Source organism: Peromyscus maniculatus, chromosome 1, assembly GCF_049852395.1.
Source record: "Peromyscus maniculatus bairdii isolate BWxNUB_F1_BW_parent chromosome 1, HU_Pman_BW_mat_3.1, whole genome shotgun sequence".
NCBI classification, from domain to species: Eukaryota; Metazoa; Chordata; class Mammalia; order Rodentia; family Cricetidae; genus Peromyscus; species Peromyscus maniculatus.
Window position 1 is genome coordinate 157,196,520 of NC_134852.1, and position 13,928 is coordinate 157,210,447.

At 52.1% G+C, this 13,928-nt stretch overlaps 1 protein-coding gene across 2 annotated transcripts in view; it reads right to left on the bottom strand.

The window, feature by feature from the left end:
• Positions 1 to 2,220: 2,220 nt before the first annotated feature.
• Positions 2,221 to 13,928, bottom strand: part of Syt12 (synaptotagmin 12) — a 29,353-nt gene continuing 17,645 nt past the window's right edge. For both annotated transcript variants that reach the window (XM_006980556.3, XM_076556851.1), the window contains exons 5-8: positions 11,914 to 12,129; positions 10,378 to 10,498; positions 7,207 to 7,340; positions 2,221 to 4,273 (exon numbers count right to left, since the gene is read on the bottom strand). In XM_006980556.3, coding sequence (XP_006980618.1) covers positions 4,100 to 4,273; positions 7,207 to 7,340; positions 10,378 to 10,498; positions 11,914 to 12,129 — 645 coding nt within the window. In that variant the 3' untranslated portion in view covers positions 2,221 to 4,099. The remainder of the gene's footprint in view (positions 4,274 to 7,206; positions 7,341 to 10,377; positions 10,499 to 11,913; positions 12,130 to 13,928) is intronic.

Sequence of the window (13,928 nt, forward strand, 5' to 3'; positions counted from 1 at the left end):
TGCCCTTTGAAGTACACATGATTCCTACGCACCTTTGAAAAATGAAGGAACAGAAGCCCAGAGAAGAGAGAGAATTTAGCCAAGGTCTAGTTGGCAGTTAAATCTGGACATTGAGTTCCGGAGTTCGTCCTTACAGAACCCTCAAAAACTATGCCAGGGTGGTGGCGCTGGCTGTATTACAGCGCTCGGGAGGCAGAGGCAGCAGAAATGGGAGTTCAGTGCTATCCTCGTCTACATATTGAATTTGAGGCCAGCCCAGGACCTGTGAGACCCTGCCTCTAAACAAAAGGGCAGGGAGCAATGGAGAGATGGTTCAATGGTTAGGAATACTTGTTGCTCTTGCAGAGGACCTGGGTTCGGTTCCCAGCACCAGATGGTGGCTCACAGCCAGTAAGTCCAGATTCAGGGTATTTTATCCCTCTTCTGACCTCTGTAGACACTGGGTACACACATGGTACACATACATTCATGCAAAACACTCGCTCTACATATAAAATAAGTTTTTTTTTTTTTTTTTTTTTTTTTTTTTTTTTTTTTTTTTTGGTTTTTCGAGACAGGGTTTCTCTGTGTAGCTTTGCGCCTTTCCTGGAACTCACTTGGTAGCCCAGGCTGGCCTCGAACTCACAGAGATCCACCTACCTCTGCCTCCCGAGTGCTGGGATTAAAGGCGTGCGCCACCACCGCCCGGCATAAAATAAGTTTTTAAATTAAAAAATAAAGTCAGAGGTGGGAGGAGCCTTTTATGGGCCAACTTGTCCAACACTCTTTATTTTTCAGTTGGAGAAACTGAGGCCCTGGAAGTAGAAGTAACTTCACACAGCAGGTGAGCAGACCCAGGCCTATGTCCAGCAGAACCCGGAAGCTGCCCCCTCCCAATCATCCTTCGGTGGGGAGTCCAGGTCCCCCAGCTGCACGGACCTCCAGCTTGGCTCACTCCCCTTGCCTTGCACTGTTGGGCTTTCCCGCTAGGAAGGGCAAGCCAGTAATTGGGTGAACTGACCGGGAAGGAGCACTGTGGCGCCATCTCAGCGCTCATTAGACCCTAATTAACTCACTTTGGGATCTGCAGGCAGGGATGGGTGGGCTCAGGCAGGAGAGGGGGCAGGGGTGGGAGCTGCTGTCATCGGTGGAACTGAAAGGACTCACCTTCCTCTTCCAGTGGGCAGGCCGGCCTCCAGTATGCCAATACTGTGTAGTTATTGACAGCCACACCTTTCCTCTTGGGTGAATTCTCAGAGAGAGGCGCCCAGGACTCTGAAGGCAGGCCCATAGGCCTGGGCAGGAGGAATAGGGGAGAGGAAAGGGTCAGAAGGGGTGGGGACAGGTGAAGAGAGTCAAGAAAGGGGTGGGGGGTGGGGGCACTGCCTCTGCCAGCCTCAGCCATCCTGCTTTCCCTCCAATAGCACCTTGATTTTTTTTTGGGGGGGGGTGTTGGTTTCTCTGTGTAGCTTTATGCCTTTCCTAGATCTTGCTCTGTAGACCAGGCTGGCCTCGAACTCACGGAGATCCGCCTGCCTCTGCCTCCCGAGTGCTGGGATCCGCCCGGCAGAAAGGAAGGCGAGGACTCCGAGTATGCTGGGATCCAGAAAGTTCCCAGCTGCCCTTCAGTGGCTTCTGAGGGGTGGGGAAAAGGGCAGCATGTCCTCAGGTTCTAGAGCATGGGCTTATGAACCATGTGCCTGAACTTGAATCATAACTCTGTGACTTTCTGACTGTGTGATCTTAGGTCTGTTACTTAACTTCTCTGAGTTCTGGCTTCTACATCTCTACAAAGGGAATGCCACAGCTGCCTGCCTTCAAATGCTGCTGGACGGCAGGCTGAGCATCAGCTCTCAGCAGCCTTGTATGGAAGGCCCTTTATCCCTCTCTGGCCCGTGCTCGGCCTCCCTGATCTTCTGTCCCTCCCTGAGCTAGCAAGGCAGAGAACTCCGTCCACTGTTTGTCTCTTCCTACCCTCTTCTAATGTGCTTTCCACTGGGAATGCTTTTCCTGCCTTACATATTGAATCCTCAACTAAGTGCCACCTCTAGGAAGCCTTTCTTGATTTCCCCATCCCCATCTTTCCCTACCAGGACCGGTACTGGAGACCTCTCTTCAGAGCTTGCCAAGTAGATCCATGATAGCCCCCTTGCCAGCAGTGGGGAAGGATGGCACACAGCATCCCCGTGAGGCCCAAGGTCTAGGAAGATTCCCAGTAAAGATAATAAAATGACTCTAGACTGAGCAGGGCTCCCTGTAAGGCCCCCTTCCTGCTCCAGCTTTATTTTGGTTCAAGAATCATTCCAGTCAGCATTCCTGGTCAGCACCACAGCCATCCGGGCACACTGTCAACATTTCATGCAGTATGGAGGAAGGAACAAGGGGATGGAGGTTGGGGGATGTGGTCTGCCCTGCAAAGCCACTGGATTAGAAGGAGTCCGGCTTCCAGATGACAAGGCCTGGCCCAGCCACCAGTATCCCTCATCCAGTATTCACCTCTTAATCTCAGCCACAGGCTGAGGAGCCTGGCTCCGGTAGGGTCCGGTTGTGGCAGGTGCCTGCCTCCAGTCCTACTGACCTGTGCCCCAGTCCTAGCCACCCTTCCCTTTGTCATTGATGGTAAGTGATCAGACCTGGGTCTCCATGGTTCCTGACTGGATCTGAGTATCCATGATTCATTAGGGCCAAGGACCAGAGGAGACCTCTTCTTTCTTCTTCTTCTTCTTCTTCTTCTTCTTCTTCTTCTTCTTCTTCTTCTTCTTCTTCTTCTTCTTCTTCTTCTTCTTGGCAGGGTTTCTCTGTGTAGTTTTGGCACCTGTCCTGGATCTCGCTCTGTAGCCCAGGCTGGCCTCGAACTCACAGAGATCTGCCTGCAGAACCCTCTTCTTATTACTCCCCATGGCCACCACTCTCCTCTTAAATCTGCAGGTGTCAGAGAGAAGAAGCCCAAAGCCCCCACTTTTCTGGGACTGCATTATCAAATGGCATTTATGACACCTGGAGAGCTATGATAACCCCTCCAACTCTGACCAGGTGGGAGTCAATGATTCCGGCAGTGAAGTACAACCCGACCCTTGGTTTCTGAACACCATTTCCCCAGAGTTTCTACTGGCTCCAGACTAAGGCTAAATATCCCTGAAGTCTCAGTGTTAGGGAACTTGACCTAAGACACCCAGTATTCCTAGGGTTGAATTTAAGCCTGCCAGAGAGCTTCCTTTCAAGAGAGGCCTGGCCTGGAGGGACATCCGCCGGTGGGTCCGTGCTGATTTGCATCGGATTCAGCACTGGGGCCTGGATCTGGGCCCCCGGGGACTTCTGGTTCTCTCAGGGAGGGTTCTCTCAGTGGAGGGTCAGGGGAGCCTTCACGTGGCCCTCAGGCTTCTGCTGAGCCTGGTCTCCAGGCCTTTTCTGTCCCCACTGCCGCGTGCAGAGGCTGTGTTTGGGATGGGCTAGTTCATGTCCTTTCTATTGTTTGTTTACCACAACCCCACTACCCTCCGGACTAAATCTGGATGCTGTTGATTCCCTAACCCTCAAAGTGCAGCTACTTCCTTGTCTGAGAGAGCCTCCCTGTTTCCCCAGACTCCAGGCTCCTTCCCAAGTCCATCTGGCTGGTGGTTACTTGATCAGCATTGAGCTGAGCAACCAGGATGGGAGAGGGCCATCTTGACTTCCTGGCATGGTACCCTGGGTGCTATGTCTTGTTAATGTTAGCCCTGTCAGTACAGGGACTAGCCCGTCGAGACTTATTAACAGCTGGCCTCTTCTAAGAGAATTGCAGAAGGGAGGTCGGCCAGCTCTGAAGCCCATGTACCTCTGTAGACTAAGGGACATACTTCGTTAGGCTCTCTGGTACAGAGTTGGTCAGTCTGCTGGGTCCCCAGCCAGCTCCAGGTGGTCCTTAGTGGGGAAATTACCCGAGGTCCCCAGGTGAATAGTCACACCCATTCTTCCATGACAGTCTGAACAGAGGATCCAAGGTGGCTGATGAGGACCCCCGGGAGGTGGGGCAGCCCCGGTGTTCATAGCTCCAGCTGACTCTGGAGAGGGCATCACTGGATAGAACTGAGATGGTGCCCGGCTCTGGTGGCTCTGCTGCCCATCTGGCCTGCCCTGGCTGCTAGTTTCGCCGGACTGGGTGCCACATGGACACAGGCCTGCGCAGCGTGGCCAGCATCTGGTTCCAGTGTGTGGTGCCCATGCCGCTGGCTGCTGGCCCAATGATGACATGCCCCACGTTGTCCCCACGGCCATCACTGCTGCTCTCAGCCACTGTCACTCGGAGAGACAGGTCCTGGGGAGAAGGAGACATAAGAGATTGGGACCAGGAGCAGCTGAAGGGTCCTCCCTGGCTCCGAGGTCCTAGCTTGTGAATACCAGGCCCTGTGAGGTGTGTATAGCTCTCGGGATCTTCCCACGTGACTTGGGAGTGGAGGCTTGTCCTAGTTACTTACAGATGGATAGCCAGCTATGATGTGACTTTGCTAAGTGCTAAAAATGACAGTTGCGGCAGGATTTAAAAGCCATCCCTCACTTCTTTGTCCCTCAACATTTTTTTCTTTAAGATTTATTTTATTTTTGAGTTTGAAAAGATGGATCAGCAGTTAAGTACACTTGCTGTTCTTGCAGAGGACCCTGGTTTGATTCCCAGCCCCCACTTGGTGGTTCAGTAACTCCAGTTCCTGGGTATCAGAACCCTCTTCTAGCCTTTGTGGGCACCAGGCACACTTGTGAACCATCTGATGTGGGTGCTGGGGACAGAACTCTGTAAGAGAAGTATGTGCTCTTCACCCCTGAGCCATATATCCAGACCTGCTTGTCCTTGAGATATCGTCTCATGTAGACCAGTCTGGCTTTGAACTTGTATGTTGTTGAGGCTGTACTTGAACTCCTGATCTTCCTGCCTTGGCCTCCCAAGTACTAGGATTACAAGTGTGTGCTACCATATCAGGCTTAGAACTTAGGCTGTTTATTTATTTATTGTTGGTCTTAATTTTTTTTGGTTTGTTTTGCCTTTTTGAAAAAAGGTTTTTATAGCTGGGCGGTGGTAGTGCATGCCTTTAATCCCAGTACTTGGAAGGCAAAGGCAGGTGGATCTCTGTGAGTTCAAGGCCAGCCTGGGCTACAGAGTGAGTTCCAGGAAAGGGTCCAAAGCTACACAGAGAAACCCTGTCTTGAAAAACAAAAAAAAAAAAAAAAAAGGTTTTTAATATATGTATATGGGTGCAGGTGAGCATGTGCATCACATGTGTGCAGTCCCCAGAGAGGCCAAAGGAGGGCGCTGGATCCCCTGAAAATAGAGTTACAGATGGTTGTTACCCACCCTGTGGGTACTGGGAACTGAACCCAAGTCCTCTGGAAGAGCAGCAAGTGTACTTAACTGCTGAGCTGTCTCTCTAGTCCCTTGCTTTGTTTTCTTTTTGTTGTTGTTGATTTCATTTGTTTATTTGTTTATTTCTGAGACAGAGCTTCTCTGTGTAAGTGTAATAGCCTTGGCCCTCCTGGAACCAGGCCTGCTTCTGCCTCCTCGCAAGTACTGGGATTAAAGGAAAGCACCACCCGGTCCAGCTCCCTTGCTTTGTTTTTTCAGACAGTCTCCCTGTGTAGTCCTTGCTAGCCTGCAGCCGCAGTTCACTATGCAGACCTGCCTGGTCTCAGACAGAGATCAGCCTGCCTTGGCCTCCCGAATGCGGCACTAAAGGCGTGCGCTGCCACTGCCACCTCATTATTTATATTTATCTATAGTTTAGGCTGGCCTCAAATCCCTACCGAGTGGAAGATGACCTTGAACTTCTGATCCCCCGTTTCCACCTCCTGAGTGAGTGCACCACCATGCCTGGTTTATGAGGTGCGGTGTGTGTGTGTGCGTGTGTGCGTGTGTGTGCGTGTGTGCGTGTGCGTGTGCGTGTGCGTGTGCGCGCGCGCGCGTGTGTGTGTGTGTGTGTGTGTGTGTGTGTGTGTGTGTGTGTGTGTGTGTTGGAAACCCCGGATCCTGTGTGTGCTGAACAAGTGCTCTATCTAGCATCTGGGCTTTGGGACTTGGGCCTGTGCTACCTGCTTCTTTGTCTTTAAAATGTGACAGCATTTCCTACTCCATTGGGCTGTTCTGGGAAGAAAATGAATTACACATGTAGGTGGGGAGAAAAACCTACAAACACCGTGTGACTCACTGCTGGCCCATCAACAGAGCACTCACAGGGGGTCTCGCTGTTACGGCATCATCCTGTGAGATCACAGCTGAGGGGTAGGGTTAAGTGGGAACATGTTTGAGATGCTGGCCTGACTGTTCCTACCTCGTCCCGCAGCAGCTTCGAGGCTGGAGGGAAATGGCATTGTGTGTGACAAACAGGCCACAGCAGAGGTCAAATGGGTGGATTGTCCAGTAAGGGACAAGGTTATGGTCCTAGGACCAGCCAAAATGCTGGAATGTTGCCTGGAGTCCTAGATTTGGGACACTCAGAGTGAGGCTAACATCCAGCTTTTAAATCTACAGGGGCTGGCAGGGTAGCTCAGTGGTCAAGTGGTTGTGTAGCACACAAAGCCTTGGATTCATCATCAGCACTGAAAAACAAAGAATCCCCAAGAGCATCCCTAGGAGGGGACTAGGTGAGCCCCGGACAGTCCCTTGGCTGCAGGGCAGACTTCAGTACAAGGGCCAAAGGACTTTCTGATTGTTAGGCGTGCCTAAGGATAGAAAGAGACCGTGAGAGGAGGGAGGGAGATCCCCTCTCTGACTGGTATGGCTTAAGCTCTATTCTCTGTGGTTCATTCCACCACCCCAACCAGTAGCCTGTGATATCCCTGTGTCGGGAGAGTTTGCCCAGACGCACATAGTCATCTGGAAGCCCTAGGGTGAGAAGATTCTAGTGGGGTCCCTGCAGTAGGACCTCTGAAGGTTTAGGCCCTCACCCCTGGGCCCTGGGGTTACCTCTAGCTCATCTTCAGGCAGTATGGTTCCTTAGAGCTCAGTTGGGTTGTCACCTCCTGCAGGAAGTTTCCCCTGACTACTAATGCTGGGGAAGCCTCCAATGGGGTTTACAAAGTCTGGGGACTCCCCTACCTGTCCTTTGTAGACATAAAGCGGTGCCTGGGTCCCTCACCACAGGCTGGCACGCAGTGGTGGGCTCAATCAGTGATTAACTAGAAGGAGGTTGGCTTGAGGTCCCATGAGGCAGCACTGGAGGGATGCAGCGGCCCAGGGTCCTGTGAGGATCCAGCACCCCTCACCTGTAGCACAATGGCGGGTACCGAGAAGATCATGGCTTCATTGAACACTGGGTTGGGGTCATCCCTCTTCACAGCCGTCTTCTTCTTGCTCATCTTCCTCCCGTCCTGCAGCAGGTACACCTTGACGAAGGGGTCTATAGGCAGGCATGTGGGGGAGGGTCAGTAACACGCTTGCTTGGCGTGGCCCTGTCTACTCTGGCTCCACCCACTGCCTCCGATTCCCTGACCCTTGGCTATTGCCATTATCTCCAAAGTCCACTGTTTGGTATTTACTTATTTATATTAAGAAATGGAGCCAGGCAGGGGGGTGGTGGCACAGGATTTTAATCCCAGCACTTGGGAGGGAGAGGCAGGTGGATCTCTGTGAGTTCAAGGCCAGCCTGGTCTATAGAGCGAGTTCCAGGACAAGCAAGTCTACACAAAGAAATCCTGTTCTGTGGGGCTGGAGAGAGGGCTCATCAGTTAAGAGCACTGGCTGCTCTTCTAGAGGTCCTGAGTTCAATTCCCAGCAACCACATGATGGCTCACAAACCTCTCTAGTGGGATCTGATGCCCTCTTCTGGCATAAAGGCATACATGCAATAGAGCACTTGTGTACATTAAATAAATAAATAATCTCTAAAAAAAAAAAAAAAAAAAAAAAAAGAGCCAGCCGGGTGATGGTGGCACAGGCCTTTAATCCCAGCACTGGGGGGGGGGGGGAGGGAGAGGGAAGTGGGGGGGGAGGGGAGTGGGGGGAGAGACAGAGCCAGGCGTATCTCTGTGAGTTCCAGGCCAGCCTGGGCTACAGAGTGAGTTCCAGGAAAGGCACAAAGCTACACAGAGAAACCCTGTCTCGAAAAAAAAAAAAAAAAAAAAATTACTTTTATTTTGATTTAGAACATAGTCAGTGTCTCCACATGGGTGTACACATGAGTGCAGTGCCTGCAGAGTCTAGATGAGGGTGTTAGAGAGCCGGAATTACAGGCAGTTGTAAAACCACCCGACGTGGGTGCCGGGAACCAAATTCCAGTCCTCTCCAAGAGCAGCAGGTGCTCTCAGCCTTAGAGCACTTCTCTCCGGCTCTGTTTGTTCATTTTGAGACAGTGTCGTGCTATGTAACACAGGTTGGCCTTGAATTTTTTAAAAATTATTTTTCATTTTGCATACCAACCACAGTTCCCCCTTCCTCCCACTCTCCATCTACTCCTCAGAGAGGGGCAGGTCTCCCATGGGGAGTCAACAAAGCCTGACATATCAGGTTGAGGCAGGCCCAAGCCCCTCTTCCCTGCATCAAGCCCATAGGGAATGGGCTCCGAAAAGCCAGCTCATGCACCAGAAATCAATCCTAGTCCCATTGCCAGAGGCCCCACAAACAGACCAAGCCACACAACTGTCACCCACATTCAGAGGGCCTAGTTCGGTCCCATGCAGACCCCCAGCTGTCAGTCCAGAGTCCAGAGCTCCCACTAGCTCGGGTCAGCTGTCTCTCTCTGTAGGTTTCCCCATCATGATCTTGATTCCCCGCCCCCATACAGTCCCTCTTCCCTCTCCTCAACAGGATTCCCGGAGCTCAGAGCTCGGCTGGTGCTCCACTGTGGGTCTCCGCTGTGGGTCTCTGCTGTGGGTCTCGCTTCTGCTAACTTGTTCCTATCTCTTCCTTGCCCTCCCCTCAAAGAACAATGTGCCCAGATGTGCCCAGGGCTCGTTACAGGGTGTTTAAAACACTTCCATGTAGCACAGAGCTCCCTCAACAAGCATAGCAGAGCGGTAAGCTACTCTCCAAAGATGGAAAAGTCACGTTTCTCCCACCCCCAGGATGGGCCACATTGGTAGGTGAGATAAGAGCTAAAATCAAAGTCTCAGTCAATTGGTCTACGAGAAAACATTCCTCATTACAACCAAAGCCTAAGAGAGAAGGCGTTTCTTTACAAAGAAAGTAGAAGTTGGGTGTCAGTAGGAGGTACTCGGCTGAGAGGAACGATTGGCCACTACCCAAGAACCTCAAAAAGGACAAGGCCTTTGTAATCCTCGTGCCTCACCCCACAGAATGCTAGGAGCCACCATTCCTGCTTTGCTATTGAGCACCGATTGATTGACTGATATTGAGAGTCAAGGTCTCACTACGTGTTTCAGGCTGGTTCTGACCTCCTGGACTTAAGGGATCTTCCTGCCTCAGCCCCCTGAGTAGCTGGGCCTGTAAGTGAACACCACTGTGCATAGCTGGATGTTGTCTTAAGGATGACCTTGAGTTTCTGACTCTCCTGTCTACACCTCCTGACTACAAAGATTATAGTCGTGTATTACAATGTTGGGGTTTTTGCTGTTGTTTTGGAGACAGGGTTTCACTGTGTTGCGTAGCCTTGGCTGTCCTGGATCTCCCTCTGTAGCCCAGGCTGGCCTCAAACTCACAGAGATCCGCCAACTCTGCTGGAATTAAAGGTGTGCACCACCACTGCCGCCGACGGGGCCCATGTTGTGTTTTATGCAGTGTGATTACTGAACCCCGAGCTACATCCCCTTGATATTATTTCAAATCCACTTCCCAGTTGAGAAACCCAAGCTCTCACGGCCAGTCAAGAGAGGGCAGCCTGCTGCAAATTTCCCGCCCCGCCCCATACTCCACGGAAGGAGGCAAGCCAGATGTTTCTTTTTCTACTAGTGGCCTGAGCGCAGACAGCAGACCTGAGTGACCGCATTTCAGCACGGCAGAGCCTCACAGTGTGCGGCTCTGAGACACCAAGTCTTCCTGCTGCCCGGGGCCCTAGGCAGTCAAGTCCCAGTAATCCCAACAGGGGGTTAGGTCCCACACGGCGCCCACCCCAGGGGTTGGGGCACTGCTCCCCAACCCTTGCAAGTCTGGGTTGCTGCCCTGTCTCTGAGCTCCGTCTGACAAACGGATGCCGACCCTCCGTTTCTTGTCTGGCGCCACAGAACCAGTGTTGGCGCCTGCCCTCAGAAGCCGCCACTTTCCCGTTTACTCTGTACGCCACACCCAGGGCTGCTTGTCACCTTCCAGGGTGCCCGTGTTTCTCCGGCTGGACTAACCTTTCCCCACCATGCCTGGCTCCTGAGCCTAGCTGAAGCCACAGGGGCCCGGGTCCTGTGCCCGTTTATGCTCACACCGCCCCAGCCCCGCCCCCCCCGCGCCCCGCCCCCCCCCCCCCCCCCCCCCAGGACACGGGCTCTCACCTGCTGTGGTCTTGTCGCCGGTCCAGATAAGATTCTTGGCTTTCACCACAACCACAGTCAGACGCTCAGCTGTGGGCAGGTAACTGAGGGACAGCAGGATCTCTCCCACAGCGTCGGCAGCCTGTGGAAATAGGTACGGCTCAGGAGTCTTCTGCCCTCCAGGGTCAAAGGGCCCAGGGAAAGGCGGATGCTTCCTTCTCCACTGGAAAGTGGCTGCTTTCGGGGTAACTCTTAAACCGAGGCACCAGGCTGGCAGGCTTGAGAAAAGGACAACCTCCCCACCCACCCCACCCCACTCCACCCCACCAAGGAGCATGCACAGCCCCTCCCTTGCTGTGGATGTAGACCATGCCTTGGAAGGAGGCCCAGAGGTGGCCTGTCAGGCACATCAATCAGATGCAGTTTTGTTCCCTCCCTGGGGCCAAGGAAAGCCTTCTTTCTATGCCTAGAGTGAAGAGATCCAAGTTGGCAGCATTTGCTCGAGCGGTAGTGTTCCCTGGCATTGCAGCAGGAGTAAGCTCAGGTTGGCCCCTGTCTGACAGAGCCCTCCTCAGGGCCAGGCCTAGGCATCCCTCCCTAACAGCAGCTTACAGAAACAGAGCCTCTGATGATGTGGAGTAAGCTGAGATGAGGGGCTGGAGATGACTCAGCAGCTAAGCGCACTGGCGGCTTTTCCGGAGGCCCAGGTTCAGTCTCCAGCACCCACAATGCAACTCAGAACCATATGTAACTCCAATCCAGGGGATTGGACATCCTCTCCTGACCTCCGTGGGCATGAGACATGCACACAGTACACACACACACACACACACACACACACACACACACACACACACACACACACACACACCCAGGCAAGCCAGGCAAATACTCATAAGATTAAATAAATACAACATAAAATAAAGATAAATAAATACTAAAAAATAAAAAAAAAGAAAAGAAAACTGAGAAGCAGGCTGCAGAGCTGGCTCAGTGGGTAAAAGCACTTGTCATTAACCCCAATGACCTGAGTTCAATACCCATAACCCACATGGTGAAGGAGAGAACCCAGAAGACAAGGGATCTTCTGACTTCTACATGTGTGTGTATGCATGCCCATACACACATGCCCACAGAAAACACAATAAATACATAAATAAATACAATGTTAAAAAATCAAAGAAGAGGGGGCTGGAGAGATGGCTCAGCAGTTAAGAGCACTGGCTGTTCTTCCAGAGGACCCAGGTTCAGTTCCCAGCACCTACATGGCAGCTCACAACTGCCTGTAACTCTAGTTCCAGGTTGGCGGACACCTTCATGCAGGCAAAACACCAGTGCACATAAATAAAAATTAAAATAAAAAAAAATCAAAGAAGTGCTGTAAGCAGTGGTGTCTGCAGGATGTTTTTGCCACCACAGACAGTGAGTTGTTTCCCGAGAGTGTGGCTCAGAACCCCTTCTCTGTCCTCCTAATGCTGTCAGGGTCCAGGTCGAGGGACAGGAAAGTGGCGTCTCTCTCAGGAAGTGGGTGAACAGGTAGGCCAGAGCGGGCGGTACCTTATTCTGGTCCTGTAAGTACAGCCAGCCGCTGAAGGGCTGCAGCTGGAGATCCAGAACAGACAGCTTCAGTTCCACCACACCGGTGCTCACGTTCCGCTCATCCTCATCAATGCCGAACACAGAAAATCGAAGGCTCTTCTCCTCCAGGGCTGTGGGATCCAGGGGGACAGAGAACTTCTCATCGAAGAAGATGGAATAGGCATTCCTCTGGATCTATAGAGAGAAGGGCGTGGAGGGGCTTTCTGGTACCCACAGTCTCAATTCTGGTCCTCCTTTATGTGGCTCGGCCTTAAACATTTGTTTCCTTGCCTGGTGGTGGCGCACGCCTTTAATCCAAGCACTCGGGAGGCAGAGGCAGGCAGATCTCTGTGAGTTTGAGGCCAGCCTGGTCTACAGAGTGAGATCCAGGACAGGCTCCAAAGCTATGCAGAGAAACAAACAAAAAGATGTGTTTCCTTAATTTTGTTTGTTTTGAGACTGGTTCCCAAATAGTTCAGGATGAACTCCTGAGTTTTCTGCCATTAACTCCAAAATGCTAGGACTACAAGCATGACCCTTCATATTGTACCTCCCCATCTTTTTTATTTCTGAGACAGGATCTCACTATGTAGCTCTGGCTGTCCTGGAACTCACTCTGTAGACCAGGCTGGCCTCGAACTCACAGATTTGCCTGGCTCTGCCTCCCAAGTGCTGAGATTAAAGGTGTGTGCCACCACCGCCCAGCTGTTTGATTGGTTTTTGATTGTTTTGAGACAGGATCTCATGTAGTCCAAGATGGCCTCAAATTTATTATGTAGCCAAGGGCAACCTTGAATTCCTGATTTCTCTGTCTCCAAAAGTTGAGGTCACCTTGAAGGTTTAAAATCCCTAATGTCTCCTCCTTGGTTATAGTCAACCTACAGGCCCAGCATTAGAAGCTTCCATAATTGAATCCCAGTAATCCTCATCCTCACAAGATGCTGTGTCTGCCCAGCTTAGCACAGGCGAGGGGCAGGCGTGCAGTGGGAGCCAGACAACTGTCTGCAGATAAACAGCCACTAACCACAGCCCCCTGTAAACCCTGGCGAAGACTTTCTGATTGTCATAGGATGGATGGATGAGTGGACAGATAGACAGATGGATGGAGTGACTAGGCAGGGCTGGGCATGCTTCATTCTCCAGCTCACTTCTGCTTCTGGATGCCATTGGCCTCCCCCCAGGAAGCTGTGGGCAGTCCTCAGGGAGGGGCACGTGAGGCTCCGCTTGCCCTTCCGTGGGGGGCCGTCTGAGTCACTGCCCAGTGGTATTTAGAGAGCAGATCTCATCCCTGGCACCTTCTCTGAAGCTGAGGGGGATGTTTGACCTGGAGGCAACTGCACCCCCACCCCCACAGTGAGACTGCCAGGCTGTGACGTCATGAAGCCTCTCTTCCTAGGAACCAAGCAGCCTCTAGTTACTCTGATCTCACCCTTCTGTCTCTGCTGGGCTCTGGAAGGCTCTTCCTGTAGCCACTCTAGCCCAATGCACAAACCTGGAGCCCTGCTGCCACACAGTGCTCTGTCTCAGGCCCTCCCAAGCTTCTGTCCACCAATGTCCCTCCTCAAGGGTCATGTCCTGAGTCACCCAAGGTCTTTCATGTGGCTCAGACCAAGAGCAACATAATGTGTATCAGGCTCTTCATGGTCTGAGAAGTGCTCCTGACCACCTACCAAGGACTGAGTTAAGCACTTTGCAAGTATAAACCCCAGCCCTTCTTCATAAGTGTGATGCTTATTTGACAGATGGGGAACTGAAGCCAGCTGCTTAAGTGACTTACTCAAGGCCACACTGCCAGGCAACGGTGGAACTTGGATTTTAGCCCGATTTCTAACTACCCCCTGCCACTGTACTGCCAGTAGAAAATTAGACCCTTGGTACCACATATATAGAGAGCTGGTGGGTAGTTCTAGAACCTTCTAGAGTTACAGGGGTACTATGGAGGGGTGGGAGTGGAATATCCACCACGGAGAGACAGCCAGTAAATGTTCAATGTG